Source organism: Hyaena hyaena, unplaced genomic scaffold, assembly GCF_003009895.1.
Source record: "Hyaena hyaena isolate Hyena2069 unplaced genomic scaffold, ASM300989v1 scaffold_242, whole genome shotgun sequence".
Lineage (NCBI taxonomy): Eukaryota > Metazoa > Chordata > Mammalia > Carnivora > Hyaenidae > Hyaena > Hyaena hyaena.
In genome coordinates, this window is record NW_024080869.1 from 909,123 (window position 1) to 928,081 (window position 18,959).

The following is an 18,959-nucleotide window of genomic DNA, read 5'->3' on the forward strand; positions in this document are numbered from 1 at the left end:
CCCCCACTGGCCATTTTCTTTCCTGTATGAGAACTCTGTGACAGAGGTAATCCTTAATTTCATGTAACTTTTCTTAAGGAATACATATGGTAATTTCATTAAATAATGAAGGGGAATTATAATAATTTGAATGTATTTCCAAATGTATCAAATGGTAATTACCTTTAGCCCAGAAGCCCCAGGCATCCCTTGAAGTCCAGGTTCACCTTTATTTCCCTGTCAATGCATCAAAGCATTTGAATTAAAAAAAAAAAAAGTCACAATATATCTGATAAAGACACTTAAGGGAATATATTTTAAACTTTTTTTTTTATTTCTAGGAGAGAGAGAGAGAGAGACAGCGTGAGCAGGGGAGGGTCAGAGAGAGAGGGAGATACAGACTCTGAAACAGGCTCCAGGCTCTGAGCTGGCAGTCAGCACAGAGCCCGACGCTGGGCTCGAACCCACGAACCGCGAGATCATGACCTAAGCGAAAGTCGGACGCTTAACCGACTAAGCCACCCAGGCGCCTATTTTAAATAAATGTACATTTCCAACTTTGCAACTGTTTGAAACACAGACTCTGTATGTTAAGCCTATTTATTAAGAAAAACTTTTGTAAGCAAGGAATGGGTCTGCACATTTATAAAGCTTTCCAAAACTATGTTTTAAAGCTAGAAGCTCCAAGTAAGGGAAGCAATTCAAATCCTCAGGGACCAGTGTTAATTAGCTAGTTCTTCACTCTGCACAGGCCAGAGCCCTGGATTTTGACATTCTATACACTGAGAATCTTCATCTCTCCCTTGTTTCACTTTCTCAGGATGACTCACCTTCAGTGTGCAATTGAAGGAAAGAAAATTGGATTCAAATGTACAGTGGCTTTATATATATATGTATGAAAAGAAAACTTTACTTTGTGTTCTTTTTCAGGATTCAAGTGTCATCCTTTCCAACAAAAGCTTGAAGGACAAGACCAACTTGACAGAGCAAAGACTATAAAACTATAAAAAGGGTGGGATATATAGAGAAAATATGTCTGCCGGCTAGTAGGAGAGGCTGTCGAAGGTAGTGCTGGTTTTCAAACACACTTTGATACCTAAAATCCCAGCCAAGTCTGTCCAAAGCTGGAACCAAACTGGGTACACTAATAATTAAGGTAACCAACTGCCTTTTCAGCTTTTGAAAAGTTTTCTAGGTTACTTATGTTGAGAACCATATGAACACAACCTTTAGACTTCATTAAAGCATTTAGAACATAACTACATTATTAAGCCACGGAACAATGGTTCCTTAAAATTTCTAACTTTACAAGTAATTCAGCACAAATTCAGAGGTGACAAGACTTGCTCCCAGTTACATGACTTGATTATGTTAACATATTCCAATGTCATTAGATAATAATTTTAAAAACTGGAATATAGTATAGTTCAGTAGCTAATTAAAAAAAAAGTATTATAAACCAAATTAGAAGTTTTCCAAAGATCTACCACAAAGTTTCAACCTCATCTTTGCTCTGTTTAATACAGCATTTTTTGGTCCCACAGAATTCATAGCAGCTGAGAAGGCTTAGTTCACAAACATAGTTGACAAAACAGGCAGGGATAAACTAACATTGAGGTAAGTAAACTATGGCTGATGGGCTAACTCCAGACTAATGCAGGCTTTTGTAAATACAATTTGGCCAGAAACAGGCAAATCCCACACTGTTTGTCCATGGCTGCTTTTGCATTACAGCAGTAGAGTTGAGTAGTTGTAACAGAAACTATATGGCCCTCAAAGATTCAAATATTTACTATCTGGCCATTTGCAGAACACCTGAGCTAACATACTACATGAGAAGAAGTTGAAGTGTTTCACTAAAAAGATTATATTTAAGAGGTAGAATTTTAACACTTGGAATCTATTTTTAACATAATAATTGCACAAGTTCAAGATGAGAGGAGACAAACTTCTTAGTAATTCATGTCAAAATAAACAAACTGATCCTGGAAACAGCCACTTGCCTTCCGGACCATATCTGCAGAATCTACTCAAGTGGCAGATGCCACAAAGTATTGTTCTAAAACCTTTTACGGAGATTCCAGTAGATTTAATTGACCTCTGGCTCAGTGAGCTAACAATGTGAAGTGGCTGATGAAATCTTAAGCTGAATTCTTAAGAATTAGAGCATCCAGAACACCCTGGGGGATCCACTGTGCCCCAGTTACTTAAGAAATATACAAGTACTCAGCATCTTCTTAGGAAATGACTTTGAGAAATTATGGAGAATCTCCATTTGGCAGGGCAGTCTCTCAAGGGTTTTATGCCAATTCTGTGCACACTTACTACTTCTAGGAGTCCACACAAAACTCCAAGGATTCACAAGGGTCCACCATTGGTGAAAGGACAGATGCTTTTCCCCAATCACTAGGCTCCCATGATGTCTTATCCTATTTCTTTCTCTAAGTAATTTAGAAATTAAAAGTAGAATAATTAGGTTGTCTACGTGTCTACTCATTTAGCATGTCAGGGTCTATTCCTGTGGGAAATGCTTCCAAAACAGCAATTCCATCATTTCCTTTTGGAAGGTTGTCCTACATTCTCTAACCATTAAATAGTGGAGAATAGTTTGAGTCTAGCCAGAATGTACTTGATTTGACCCTTTTCATAAACAAAGAAAAAATAAAAGTTCTCTTAGCACAGGATTCTATACACCTAAAAAAATGGTCAAACCAGGGTATTTGGAGTTTCAATTCAATCTTGAGAATAACCTAACCTGACATCCTAAATATATATGGCAGACTTGCCTGACATTTTTTAAAGATGAAAGTAAAGATAATACACTATCCTACCCACAGTCCTGAAGGAGAGAATGCCTAATAAAAACCCACTACAAAGCATTTTACAATAAAACTCCATATACATTCTACTAAATAAAAACATCAAGAAGAGGACATAAAAATTGGAAAAAGTCATCCACAATCATAATTATTAATCCTCTATATTGGTGGGGTTTGACACTAAACTCCATAGAACCCTCTCCATAGTCCTCAGTGCCCCTAATATGACAATAAAGGAGAAGAGGGTCAAGGAGTGAGAGATTCTGGACTTTTTCCAGCTTAAACAAGACCTGCTTTACATTAGCTTATTTTATATGCTTAGTTTTGTCTAAGATTTCATTCTTATAAATGACTGTTCATAGAATTGAAACCACATTTAAAACAAAATCAATATAATTAAAAGTTTTACTGAACCACATAAATGGTAATTTTTCACAGTGTTCTATCTTATTAATTTCATTTTATTTACCTTAGATCCTGGTGTTCCAGGCTGACCCGGTGAGCCATCACGTCCCATCATACCCTATATTTTTAAGTGGAAGTTTCAAGAGTTTTATTTCCTTCAATAAAAGATCATTAAAAAAAAAACCTAACTAGGCAAGATAAAACCAGCAAAGCCCTCCTGGTGTTGTTAATCAAATAAACTACAAACAGCAAAAATTCCTGGAGAGCTAGTAAAAGACAAGTGTATAGAAAAGTTCATTTTTTTTCCTACAATCTCACTTTCTTTTTTATGTCATGAAAACAAAGAATTAGGTTTCTTAGGATGCCTGGGTGGCTCATTTGGTTAAGTATTTAATTTCAACTCAGGTCATGATCTCATGGTTCCTGGGTTGGAGCCCCACGTTGGGATCTGTGCTGACAGCTCAGAGCCTGGAGCCTGTGTCCCTCTCTCTCTGCCCCTCCCCCCACTCATGCCGTCTCTCTCAAAAATAAATAAATGTAAAAGTAATTAAGAATTAGGTTTCTTTATAGATGCTGTCTTTGTCAACTTTACTTATAATTTCTATTTTCTTAAATGGCATTTTGAAGAGTGACAATCTAATAAATTCCCTGAATATAACAATCTCTCTTCAAGTTACAAAATGGTCATATTTTTAACTAACCATCTGATTCAAAATAAGACAATAACTTGCAACAAGGAACTGATTTAATTTGGAGTCTATTTGTTTAAATGTTTAAATGTTTATTTATTTATTTAGAGAGAAAACACAAGCAGCAGAGGGGCAGAGAGAGAAAGAGAGAGAGAATCCTAGGCAGGCTCCATGCTTAGTGCAGAGCCTGACACCAGGCTCGATCTCACAATCACCATGAGATCGTGACCCAAGCCAAAATTAATAGTTGGATGCTTAACCGGCTGAGTCACCCAGGTACCTCTGGATTCTACCTTAAATACCATTATGTACATTAAAACACTTGCTTTCTCTTAAACACAGCCAAGGAAATGTGATGAGCAAAAAATATTCAAGTAAGATCATCAGAAAATATGATCTCAATATGGTCATATTGAAAATACCATGTCACTACTATTATGCTTTGCTATCAATTTAGGATATTATTTCAACCATAAAATGTAAAACATACTAGTTCATAGCATAGTGTACAAAATATTAGAAATGATACTGTATTTCAAGCATCCTAATTATAATGATATTAACATACAGGAATCCCTGGAGCTCCTTTTTTTCCTAGTGGTCCTGGAGGCCCAATTTCTCCCTAAAAATCAAATAAAGATCAAATTTAAAATTGTAAATTATCAGTTCATTTCCATGAATTTCCTACCAAAGCATTATAGAATGAAAATTCAATACCAATCAGTCCAATTGGTCTGTTTCCCCTTTCGCTATTATAAAACAGAAGCAACATAGTGTAAAAAAAAAAAATTCAGGTATGTGGTATCTTAAAAGATTTGGGTCAAGGGTCTATAGAATCACTAAGTCAAATATTTTTATTAAAAACTCAGGAGTGATACTGTCATTGTGTGAAAGGAATACCAGGAAGTTCACCCAGAGTTGGTGGGGAGAGACCACAGGGGAAAAACATCACGTGAAAAGATTTCTTATTTATCATAGATTAAAATATATGACAGTAAATATAAATTAATAAAAAACAGAATAGAGAATAATAGCATTTTTACTTCAATTTCTTGGACTGTGGCTAACTAGGCACTCCAAGGGATCCGAATCCTGAACATAAAACAACCACCACCACCACCACCACCACTACCTCTGGAAAGAACATCTTCGGTGAGAGAGTTCTGGTCTTCTAAGAAATAGATAAGGTCTTCAAAGATCCCTTATTTTACTTAAATGTACTCTGGGTTGGGGCTATGATTATGAGGATTGGAACAATGCAGAAATCTTGCCAGAGGTCGAGATGCAGGGGTCAAGAAGGCTGGAGGTATCTAGAGGGTATGATCAGCAGTTGTGAGACTGAATGGTGGGCTAACCATGGGAAGAGGGCATGAATCTTTAATACCCATGATGACCCAGGACTCTTAAAGGGGGCTGACATGGTACCATGTCATGGTACCCATGACTACCAACAGGAGGCAGCTTTCCATGCCCCAATTAGGCTGACAGAACCTATACCAATTAACATGAAGCAATGAGCTCATATTCAACAAGAAAGAAAGAAGAAACAGCTACCCACAAGACTGAGAGTTAACAGAGAAAACAAAGTACAGATACTGGAATTGTTAGAAACAGAATTAAGAACAATACATGAGATCTTTACTAATTAAAGAATGGAATCATGAAAGACTGTAAATGAAACAAGAGGCTATCAAGAGTAAAAAGATGTCATTAAAATGTAAACTTCTAGAAAAGTATGATTTTTAAATCAATTGATGGTTTCAATAGATTAGACACAGTAAAGGAAGAGTAAGTAATTGGTAAATATATCCAAAAAATTTAACCAGAATGTAAGGGTCAACAATATAAAAATAAGAAACTCTTCAGAAACATGAGGGACAAAGTTAGAAGAAATAAAATTTATCTAACTGTAATTCCAGAAGGAGGGAATAAAGATTGGAAGAGTTGTAATTTGGAGGTAATGGAAATAATACCACAGAGCCAGGAACTGAATTTTCCCCAGGATGAATAAAGTGGAATGTGTATATAGATACATGTTAATGAGTTTTAGAACACATGCACTCCGGAGGACCATGGGGGAGAAGAAGGGGAAAAATAGTGGGGGAGAGGGAGGGAGGCAAACCACGAGACTCTTGAATGGTGAGAACAAACTGAGGGCTGATGGTGGTGGGGGGAGAAGGGGAATGATGGGCATGTAGGCACTTGTGGGGATGAGCACTGGGTGTTATATGGAAACCAACTTGGCAATAAACTAAAAATTTTTTTATAAAAAGAAGACACACTCACACACACAAATAAAATAAAATAAAATAAAATAAAATGCTGTAAAAGAATCCAAAAGAAAGGGACAGATCACTTACAAAAGAACAATAATTAGAATGAGAGCAGATGTTTCACAGTTAATAATGAAAGTCAGGAGACAATAGAAGGAAAGTCTCAACATGATAAGCAAAAAATAATCGTCAACTCTGAGGTGTATACCCTACAAAAGTATCTCTCAAAAGCAAGAGTAAAATAAAGATATTAAGAACTAGATAAATCTGAAACTTTGTTACCAAGATATCTGTACTCAAGAAATGCTAAATAAATAGTTCAGAAAATAGGAAAATTATCCCAAAAGGATGGTCTAAGAGCACAAGATAGAAAAGAAACCAAGTAAAACAGAAAACAATGTATAAACCCAAATTAATGTTATCCATATAAAACAACAAAACAAAAACTAATTATAAGGACAAATAATATTTTCTGAAATTATATCACATTGGAACAATTAACTGTTGCCATGAGTGTGGTAAAAACGTATTCTATGTGAAGATATCACCACTTAGCACTTTTAATAAACAGATCCAGGCCCAAATCTTTCAACTTTCATTAATACTCACTTTTTGTCCCATTAACCCTTGATTTCCAGGAAATCCTGGTATTCCCTAGAAAGTAATAAAGTAGAATCTTAATTTTCAAAATATGTATTATATACACACACATATCTATATATATGTAGACTGTATCATTCAAAAAGAGTAAGTCCTAATTGGATTTTTAACTTGTAAATAATGCATAATTTCAAATTTGTAACATCCAATTAGAGTATAACACTGCTACTGATAATAATAATAATAGTAATAATTTTAATACTATTTTAATAATCTAATTTCAGAAAAGAGAAAATTTATGAAATTCAGAATTATATGAACATACACTGATATTTAAAGTTTTAAATAAGGGCTTTCAAAAATAAAAGCTTATGAGGATATTAATTAACCTTGGTTCTTCTTTCAGACCAATGTAAGTGATAAAATAAGGATATTTCATTGACCATATTCCTTTATTATTTAAAATGAATAATGTAAGAAAAACTGTCAACACGTAGGGGTTCAGATTCAGTATAACAGTTCCAAAGGTGTCCACTGCCTCACAACCGTAATTAAAAACTAATAAGACTAACCAATATCCTCCAAATTGAGCCTTGAAACACACAGGAACCTAACTTCCCTGTATGAAATTTGGCAAGCTTTCTCCTAATGATTCCCTTACTGATACCATCATGAAGAAGATGCAGATCACAGTTGAAAAAGAAACATAGAGAGCTCTTTCACATGGCTCAATCCACATGTACAAGTTGTCTAGCAAGTTTCAGAGAATATTAATGGTCATTGTATACATTTGAGAGTAACATTAGCACATTCGTTAATGGGAAAGCAGTTTTACAGTCAGTCTTCACCAAAATAATCTTTTATCAGCCAAAGCAAACAGTGATGGTGCTAATCAATTTTCATTTTTATTCATTTTTCTCAGCTCCTTTCTCAATGACACTTCAGTTGAAATACATAACATTTCTATGTATGTATCTATATGGACAGACTCTGGCAGGAAAAAGAATTTGAAAGACAAGGAAATTGGGCCCCATTGGTATTTCTTTGAAAGTCCACTGTATCATCAGGGCTTTTGAAGAACAGCAGTACTTGTCAGAAAATCAAGGCAGGTGGTAGAGAGGCCACTGTCAATGAGATCAAGTTATCTTCTATTCCAGGGATAGTCGGCCACTAATTTGATTTTCACATCTTGCTTTTATTAGCACAACACTGGTCAATGTGTTAGCCACAGTTATAATTCAAGACACATGCATAAAGTTCTAGTTTTAAAATCTGAACTTGAATCATAAATTGGAAATCAGTTTGATTCTATTTAGTTCCATTCATTTTGCCATAGCACTATATCCTTGGCAGAGAACAAAAGATGTGAGCAATGACCATCAACAAAGGGCTTGCAGTCTAGGTTGAAAACACAAACCTTTATAGACATACTAACTAGAAAATAACATAAAACCATACAAATTTTACAGTGACCATATAAAGTATGAGCATGGTATACTCTAAAACATAAAGCAAAATTAAAATAATTGAGTTATATGTATAAAGAACATTAAATTATATGAATTATATCCTCCCAAGGTGGGAAATACATATTCCTGATGCAATCAGTTAAGATGAATATCGTTCCAAATAAAGGCCTCCATTTCAAAGGACCATAATTTGGCATGAAACCGTCTGTAATCAGCTCCCATTCAAATACACACTTACACAAACTCACTATAGGTGTAGACGAAGTTCTGAATTTAAGTAAATCTGTCTATAAACTCTTATCATGTACAAGATGGCCATACATTGCTCTATGATGAAACAGCTACAGCTAAGGCCATGCAGTGTCCTTTAGCATCAAGAATCCCTAAAGGGGTCGTACAATTGACAATGATACTGTTAGGCCTGAGAAGCTGAATTTCTTGCTGCTTGGTGTTCTTTATTGCTTAGTTTCATCACTATTCAAGTCTCTATGCCCTCACACAATGATATCAGTTATGAATCAGTTACAGATACCCTACCTCTACTTCTGAAGCCAATTCATGTCAGAAAGGCTTCATTCTCACTGTGGGGGGGAAATCGGAGTTAACGCACAGGCACCCTGGCCTCTGCCTCCAAGAAACCCTTGAGAGCCCCCACAGTTCATTCCCTGGATCTGATCTAACATCTTATTATCTAAATAATTATAATACTGAACTTGGTCTATATTTGGAGAAAGCCTCAAATGTTATTTCAGCATATCAAATATTGAGGGTATTCTGGGGGGATTCCAGATCTGAAAAAGAGAGTGAGAGACAGAGAGAGACAGAGAGAGAGAGATTCTTTTTCCTATTGTCTGCCTAACAGGTTAGTAAAACATTAAAATATATTTCAGAGATTTGAAGTCATATATTGTATGTCCAACTATGCCAAGAACTATTACTTACTTTACAAATATCAACCAAAAATATGTAAAACTACATAATATTGAAAAAGAAAATATAAAACTGATTTATAAAAGCAATTCTTGGCAGAACTAACATAATACTATGAGCATGCCTAAAATATAAGACTGTTGAGAGAGATTAACCAGAACTAAAACCAATCAGGGCTATATTAATAAAATTTTCCTATATTTTATTTTCCTGGGCTCCCACTTGTTGAAATTCACTATATTTTCCAAATTTAGCAGAAATATTATTCAAAACCATTTGAAATTTAGCAATTAGGCAGTCCAAAGTATTTAGTAACAATTACTTCATACACCAAATGTTTTCCAAACAAACTATTTTATATTTCACTTTGAGCCTGTGTGGTTTTTGATTCAGGCAACTGTGAAAATGTATAAATAAAGACAGGAACAAGCAATTTATTTGGTAAAGGGGCATATTTATCCCACTTTTGTGATTTCAGTTTAGGTTTGAGAAAGAGCAGAAAGTCAACTGGAAAATCCTGCATAATGTTGTGGTGAAAAAAATGTTGACATGAAACAATGTTCTAGAAGCTTCTCTGTAACCATTAAACCATTGATGTGTAACAAAAAAAGTTATTTAGAATGGAAATACATTATTTAGAATAAAAGGTTTGGCCCTGATTTCCTAAAGACTACTTTACAAAGAAGAAATGTGCCCATGATACATTACTTAGAAAAGATAAAATATCACTTGATACTTTCTCTCTCATGTATGATGAATGCATTTACCTTATCCCTGAAATCAGGCATCTTGGATCCAATCTGCTTGTAAGTAATGCAATATTTTCAGTGTAATAAAAACAAATCTAATATGTTAATGGTATTTTTTAGAAGTTTTTATTTATTTAGAGAGTGCATGTATATGCAAATAAGAGCAGGGGAGGGGCAGAGAGAGAGGGAGAGAGAGAATCCCAAGCAGGCTCTGTGCTGACAGCATATGCAGGGCTGGAACTCACAAACTGTGAGATCATGACCTGAGCTGAAATCAATAGTCAGACGCCTGACCAGCTGAGCCACCAAGGCACCCCTGTTTATGGTATTTTTCAACATTTTTACAGAGTGGTAGAGAAATTTAATATACAGTTATCAAAACATTAGACACATGTTATGTTTTCTCTTATATCTAGAAGTGATGTTTGTTCCTAAAGATTCATGAAGAAAAAGCATCTATGTTGAAAGTATTGTTCTTATTAGCTACAAAAATCACAATGATTATTACAATTATTAGTAAAAAGCATAGTGGAACCAGTTACAAGTTTTGACAATGAAGTATGCCAGCCCATTTTCCAGTGGCTGATGGACTCCAGGCCTGTTATTTAAACGGTGGAATCTCAGTATCGCCATTTTTTATGTGGTGAAAATAATGGGGAACTGCCTCATAGAGTTGGTACGTTATATTCATTAACTCTCACAAGTGCTCAGCTCAGTGCTGACACATTAATGAACACTTCTTCACGCCTGTCTTTTCACAGCTCCTCCCTGACCTTTCAAAGTTGTGAAATAGATGAAGTCAATTCTCTCCCATGTCTCAAACTTTGTCCTCCTCCATTGCAGGATGTCTTCTTTCTTTCTTCTTTTTTTTTTATTTTTCTTTCTCTACCCTTGTTTCCAAAATTTCCCACCAAACTCAAGATTGACTCCAGCAATCTAAGGCTTCCCACTAGGGGGTGCCAAGATGGTATTGCCTCTCATTCATTACCTTTGCCTTTTCCTGTTTGGCTCTTTGACTACAAGGATTTTTGCTTTTTAAACATTTATATGTATTTCATCACAATTCTTTCAGAAAAAAAATAACCAAACGTTTCAAATATATTTTCAGTTGATCCCCACGGTTTTCAGTTCTTTTATAAAATTCCACACTGATAGATCACTATGAAAATGTATAAAAGATTACTCTGCAGTAAGAGAACTCTAAAGAGAAGTAACTCACAAACATAGCTGCCAAAACTAAAAGAAACCAATACATAAGTACTTGCAATAAACCTTTAATAAGGAAATCACCAGCTTTACTACGCCCTTTAATACTTTAACAGTTTTAGGACTCCCTTTAATCATTAAGGGGAAAAAAAGTAATCTGAGTAACATTGGATGAATTTATTCTTCCCTAGCTTACAGATCAGGACCCACAGGGGACTGGACCCAAAGTACCCAAAGATAAGTAATTTCAACAGAAAATGCTTTGGTAAATATTTCTGGGATACTCATGCTTATGTACAACAGAAAATGTCACCAGTTTGACATAAAGTTACAGAAAGAGATGAGAGATATCATCAGAAGGAAAAAGCGATCTGGAAGCCCTTACAAAATTGCTTAATGTTACCAGCATTTCTCCTTGACATTTAAAAGCATTTCTACATTTTTAAAACTCAGTTGCTGAGTAGAATATATACACTTTTTAGAGAATTCTGATATTACTTTTTAAAAAACTTTTATATGATAGAAGTCAACAAAAATTTTTTTAAACCCCAGGAGTGCCTGGTGGCTCAGTCGGTTAAGCATCCGACTTTGGCTCAGGTCATGATCTCGCATTTCATGGGGTCGGGCTGTCTGTGCTGACAGCTGGCTGAGAGCCTGGAGCCTGCTTCAGATTCTGTGTCTCCCTCTCTCTCTGACCCTCCCCTGTTCACGCTATCTCTCTCTCTCTCTCAGAAATAAATAAAACATTAAAAAAATTTTTTTTAAGTTTTAAACCCCAAAGGTGAAACTAGTTTGATGAAGAAAACAAGTGAATTTTTTTAGTTAAAATTTACATAGTAAAAACCAAACAACCAATTATTTGAAAATTACATCTAATTAGTTGTCCATGTATCTTTTATTTATAACCTATATTTTAAACATGTATATATTTTTACACCTAAAGCACATTTATTGTGCAACCAAGCCCATTGTGAATTTTGCTCTGCTTATATAATATATATCCCCATTTTCCTATTGAAAAATGAGATAATACATTAATAAGCATTTACTAAAAGAAAAAAAATTATGTTTTCTATTGACCCATGACAAATAATACACAATTCATGCCTTAAAAGAACATCAATATATTCTCTTAGGGTTCTGCAGGTCAGAAGTAATCCATGGGTCTCACTGGGCTAACTTCAAGGACTTGGCAAGGCTGCACATCTTTCTGGAATGTGTAGTAAAGAAATCATTTCCTGTTCATTCAGGTTACTGGCAGAATTCAATTCCCTGCAGGAGGAAAAAGCAAAAACCAGAAAAAATCAAGGTGTCCTGTTTTCTTGCTAACTATTAGCTGAGGGCCGTTCCTAGCTTCTAGAAGCTACCTTAGTCCTTGGATCTTGGTCCCCTTCCTCTACCTGCAACAGCAGCAACTGGCTGGTCAGGTTCTGGAGTTGAATCTTTTTGACCCATTTCTCAACCATATTCTTCCACTTCTAATTATTTAGGATTAGATTGAGCCCACTCAGATAACACAGGATAATATCTACATCTCAAGGTCAGTGAACTTAATCATATCTGCAAAGTCCCTTTATAATGTAAATGTCCTGGAAACTAGGATGCAGATCTCTCTTGGGGTGGGGGCAGCCATTATTGTGCCTACCACAGAAATATTACCTAAAATACAAGGACCAGATAGTTTCTAATTTATTTAAACATCTCCAGGGCACTGAAGATGGAGATCATTGAAGTTCAAATCACGAGGCCACCATACCCTAATAAATCCAGTCAAGAGTAATACTTAAGGGGCGCCTGGGTGGCTCAGTCGGTTAAGCATCCAACTTCGGCTTAGGTCATGATCTCACAGTCCATGGGTTCAAGCCCCACATCAGGCTCTGTGCTGACAGCTCAGAACCTGGAGCCTGTTTCAGATTCTGTGTCTTCCTTTCTCTCTGCCCCTCTCCAGCTCATGCTCAGTCTCTGTCTCAAAAATAAATAAAAACATTAAAAATTTTTTTAAAAAAAGTAGTACCTAAAAAAAGAAACCTCCAAGCTCATCTAATTTGTTAATACAAATGCAAATGGATTTATTATAATGTTAGTAAATCAAATATAGTAGTGCATTAGAAAAGAAGAGCATGATTACCAGGGCTTGTTTCAGGATGCAATGATTGTTCAACATTAAGAAATATATACCCATATCATATGTTCACTTAAGTTATTAATAATTTAGAGGAGAAACCATACAAAATCATCTAAAAATAGAAGTGCATTTTGTACATTTTATCAGGCATTACTAAAAATCCTTAAGAATATAAGACTAGAACTTTGTAAACTGAATCTGAATCCATTGGAAGCCGATTGTAAATATTATACTTGGTGAAATGTTAGACATTTCCATTTAAAATCAGGAATAAAGGCATAAGCTATATTTAGAAGTAGTGATTCCACTTACAGGAATACATCCTTCCCCCAAAATGTTGCATAATATATAAGAATATATATAACATCAATAGGAGAAGTCAGGTGAAATACATCATCCATGCTATAAATGAGATAGATTTCATAGTCTCTCTTATAACCAGATATGGTAAAACATTTATAATACTGTAAAGTGAAATAAAATTTCAACAGATAAGACTTTTTGTTTTCTTTTAATGTTTTTATTTATTTCTGAGAGAGAGAGAGAGAGAGAAACCGTGTGTGCAGGGGAGGGTCAGAGACAGAGGGAGACAGAATCTGAAGCAGGCTCCAGGCTCTGAGCTAGCTGTCAGCATGGAGCCCGACTCGGATCTCGGACCCACGAACCATGAGATCATGACCTGAGCCGAAGTCGGATGCTTAACCAACTGAGCCACCCAGGCGCCCCTGACTTTTTGTTTTAAAAATGTGTATGCCGGGGCACCTGGGTGGCTCAGCGGTTAAGCGTCCGACTTTCGCTCAGGTCATGATCTCGCGGTTCGTGGGTTCGAGCCCCGCGTCGGGCTCTGTGCTGACTGCCAGCTCAGAGCCTGGAGCCTGTTTCAGTCTGTGACTCCCTCTCTCTCGGACCCTCCCCTGCTCACGCTGTCTCTCTCTCTCTCCTAGAAATAAATAAAACATTTAAAAAAATGTGTATGTGTTCTCTTTATGTATTTGTATACACAAGAATTTTGGAAAGAATCTTAGTAATTGAATAACCATCATTATGTCTGGGGATGGGATTTGGGTAAACGAAGGCAGATTTTATAATTTGTAATACAACTTCTATATTTTTTGCCTATTTCAGAGAAGTTAAATAAAATATATAATAAATAATACATAAATATAAATTAAATGTAAATTAAAATGTACAATAAATAGAGGCGCCTGGGTGGCTTAGTCAGTTAAGCGTCCAACTCTTGATTTCAGTTTAGGTCATGGTATCATGGTTCATGAGATTGAGCCCCACATTGGGCTCTGGGCTGATAGCTTGGAGCCTGCTTGGGGTTCTCCCTCTGCTCGCGCTGTCTCTCTCTCTCTCTCTCTGTCTCTTCCTCTCTCTCTGTCTCTCACGCGCGCACGCGCGCACACACACACACACACACACTTTTTAATGTACAATAATAAAGTTTGCCCAGAGTTCTACATTTCAAAACTTTCTCAGAAAAAAATTTAAGACTTCTCTCCCACATTTAAGTCATTCAAGAAACAACTGTTAAATATTTAATTTTCAAAATTAAAAAGTAAATATATTAATGATTATGGCTATTAGGAAAAAAAAAAAAAAAACAAAACAAACAAACAAAAACCAACCATAGGGGGTGCCTGCATAGCTCATGGTTCAGTCAGTTAGGGGTCTAACTCTTGATTTCAGCTCAGGCTCCATGCTCACGGCATGGACCCTGCTTGGGATTCTTTCTCCTCTCTGTCTCTGCCTCTACCCCATGCATGCTCTCTCTCTCTCTCCCCCCCTTTTCTCTCCCCCCACTTTCTCTCTCTCAATATAAATAATTTTTTTTTAAAAAAAACCTAATACAGTGCAATCTCAAAGATCGACTCATTGGTGTGACCTCAGAGGGTAACACATTAGTTTAGTTTTCACACCTTGGTAAGTTATTTTCATGGATAATTTTTCACACATTGCTAAGGAGGATACTGTTAGACAAAGGCATCAGTCTTCCCATCTAGGGAAGAACAATACTGTGTTTAAGAAGCAATTTTCTTGATAGAAAACCTAGGAATTTGTCATTTGACATGATTAGCCTCAACAATTCCCCTATTTCTTCATAAAAGAAGCAACCGAAATAACTTTTCTAAATAAAAATGGTAACACATCAGATCTAAAAATTGTTTTTTTTAAATACTATATACATCTTGAAAGTAAATTTCTAGGATAATAAATAACCTAAAAATTTCATTCAAGGTATAACAAAATAAATTTAAGTGACCCAATTACTGTCTTTGTGAGGATTTATTTATCTTCATATAAATAACTTTAGTCTTATTCAATTGCATGTAGATTCATCTCTGTTTTCCAAGAGAGATTTGCTTCTGAGGTTTTGTCAAAAGGTAATAAATGACTTTAAATACACCAAGAACACTTAATCCATTTGGAAATATAATTTCATATTATCATCCATGGCAATATTGAAATTTATTTAGCCAGAGAAAGATATTAAAAGCACATAGAACCTTAAATAATAGTGAAGTAGATAAAAAGATAATTCCATTTTCATTTACTAACGTCACTAAAATTAATGGTTCTCCTGGAGTAGGTAACTTTGTCTTTCTACTGCCTTCATATTTCTCTATTTTGATTAATGTGTATCCTAGCCTTTATATCACTAGTTTTCAAATTTTTTATCAGACACCCATAAGGCACCCATTAAAAATGCAGTTTCCTGGGCTTCGGTTCCTAATTCTGATACATTAGTACTGGGATGGGCCCAGAAACTGAATTTTAAGGTACTCTGGGTCAGAGCTGGAGAAATACTGCTCTACATATACTGAGGGGAAAAAAAGATTCTTAAATATTGAACATCATTTGCATTGGGGTGTTAAGCTAGAATAGTCATCAAAGATTTTTTATTTATGTTTATCTACCAATTAAATTTTCTCACTTTATGTCTCTCTGGTCAAAAACAACTATAGATAATTTTCCTACTAATTTTTAACCCTTCATCTAAAGTTTTTCTACTCAGCCTTTCATGATTATCTTCATTTGCCTTCAATGGCATTTGAGTCTTAACCTACCATAGGCTTTTTATATAAACCTTTGTACAATGTTTATTGAGTAAATTTTTTATTTCTAATTGGAGAATAATTGTTCCATCTAAAGCCACCAGATACAGTATTATATATTCTATGACTGCTAGCAAATATTAGCACCTGATTCTACATCTCAGTAAGAATCTGCAATAATTCTAAAGTTCTCTAATGCTGGCTTCCCATTTTATGTGATCAGTCATTCCATTCTTAAAACCCATTGTTCAGAAGTTCTCCATATCCCACCTAAATCTATCAATTAAGTGCACTCTTTTTATGTATATAGGAGAAATGAAGAAAATTAGTTTATCAAATTATTCTTTATTTTCCACCTGCAAGACTAGTCCCTATGTTCTAATAAAATTATTAAAAGAAATTCATATTCCAATCTTATTTGATAATTTTCATTGGATTAAATTCATTAAGCCATTAGGGTAGTATATGACTTCTAGAATATATTCATAATATTAGTCTACTCATGATTAATATACTCTTTTGTTAAAATATACCTTGGGCTTTTCCCCCTACGACCCCTGAATTATCTATCTATGTCAAAAGCATTTCAAAGCCACAATCTTTTAAAGAATCAAAATTAAAACAGCAAAGCAGCTACGACTTAACTAAGCATACATTTCCAACAATAGAACACTTCTATTCAGAATTATAAACCACCTAAGTACCTAGAACTATTGGCAATCAATTACCTAATTATGAGGAACTTACTTCATTATCAAAACTAAAAATGCATATTCGTATAAACAAGTATTTTTAAGTGCTCTTTCTCAGATAGTCCCCATCTGTATTTTAACAAACCCTAACATATTGAGAATATAAGTGATTTTCTAATGTTCTCAGGGCATCAATATTTGTCTAGTGCTCCATATGGTAACCACACTCAAGCATTTTGAAAATATTTCTTAAAATATAAAAACAAGAGCTGTTTAGAATGAAATTCTAGTTACCAGAGTGTGCACTCCAGATCATATCAAAAATGTATTAGTTTCCACACTTGTGAGAAATAGAACAAATGGAAAACATTCTCATTTCGTCTGCTAAAATAGCCACTTATATGGATCATGAATCCAGGATTAAAATAAATATGACTTGTCTTAACACTGTTAATTATGTATTTTCATGCTTTGAAAACAGAATGTATTTGGACTAATTCAAAAGTATCATATGATACCTTATAACATAGGTTAAAAGCATACAACACTACCCCAGCCTTCGCCCTTTATGACTAAAGAACATAATTTTAAAGTCAAAGTCTTGAAAGCTTTGAAATCTAGACTAAATATCCTGTACAAATGGTGATATAAGCTTCCTCTCACCCATTCTCTTCAAAACAGAGGTGGATGTAATCAATCCTCATGTCAGTGAGAATACTGAGCCTATGTAAGCAAAAAGAAGATTCTATACCCACTAGATATGTTACCCATTCCAAGAACTAGTCATGCATCATTTCATATGTTCAATTACATTCATTGCTCTTGTTGTTTCAGAATTCGATAAAGCCTTTTTGAATTATAAGGAAATGAATAAACAAGAGAATGGCTGAAACAAACACATTTTAATGCTCAATAATTTTACAATGAACATATTTAAAAGATTTCTTCAGAACAACCAGAAAAATGATCAGTGCCATAAACACAGAGCCCCCAAATTTAAAATGCACAAAGTCACTTTATTAAAGTTGTTTGATGGTGGTATGGTTTACTATGCTAATGAAATAATTTATAATGAAAAGAATTAAGTGAATCCTTTGTTAAATCTGGTGGGATTTAACTAACTAATTTATACAGATAATGGGCCATTTGCTTTTCATGTTTAAAGAAAAAGATACAATATTTTCATAGCCACTACAAAGCCAAAAGCCTTATTTTAGGAAACCAAAAAGTAGCAGATATTGCTTACAAAGTTAATCACTCCTGCAGACAAATCAGATTTGTCCATTATTTAATTTAGATAAGACTAACTTCAAATTTCATTCTGAGAGTTACTCTCAATCAGGTTTTAAAACATAACCAACCCTGGAATCATCAGGGGATTATTACAATAATAAATGCAATTCAATTTTTCAAATATCGTAAGTTGTTAAATGTGAGCTGCCTTCATACTAAGAAATGCCGTGTGAAATTCTCAGGAAACATTGGGTTAAGCTTGTTTCATTCAACATACAGCAAGGATGTGCCACTCCTGGTGCCTGAAAGAAGAGTGGGAAAAAAATGTTACAAATCTGTACAGAAGATCTGTGCAAATCAAATTGGAACAAAAACAGAACTTGGGTTTTTCCCTTAACCTTGTTTCTCAATATAAATAAAAAATACAGTCACGTAGGTAAATAAAGATACCTCCACATTGCTAATATAATAAAGTGAATCATTCCACATGGGAAATCACCATAGCCTTTCAACATTAACTTTCCCCCAAGAATTTTATGGATGTCTCTGGTTTATAACCAGAAAAATGACAAGTCAAATGACCACACCAGAAAAAAGGCAATTAATCAAAACACCTACTTGCCTCTTAAGTGCATGATGACGTGGACCAGTTCAGCAGGTAACACTACACCATACACACAAGCACAACATGGGATTTAGCAAATATTTGAAAGATATGAGAAAAGGAAACA

The 18,959-nt window shown here is 34.9% G+C and overlaps 1 protein-coding gene across 4 annotated transcripts in view; it reads right to left on the reverse strand.

Annotated features, from left to right (window-relative positions):
• The window catches only part of COL21A1 (collagen type XXI alpha 1 chain), a 175,727-nt gene that overhangs the window by 16,034 nt on the left and 140,734 nt on the right, over positions 1-18,959 (reverse strand). For all 4 annotated transcript variants that reach the window (XM_039244317.1, XM_039244318.1, XM_039244316.1 and 1 more), the window contains 4 exons: positions 6,775-6,819; positions 4,461-4,514; positions 3,268-3,321; positions 163-216 (listed from right to left, as the gene is read on the reverse strand). In XM_039244317.1, coding sequence (XP_039100248.1) covers positions 163-216; positions 3,268-3,321; positions 4,461-4,514; positions 6,775-6,819 — 207 coding nt within the window. The remainder of the gene's footprint in view (positions 1-162; positions 217-3,267; positions 3,322-4,460; positions 4,515-6,774; positions 6,820-18,959) is intronic.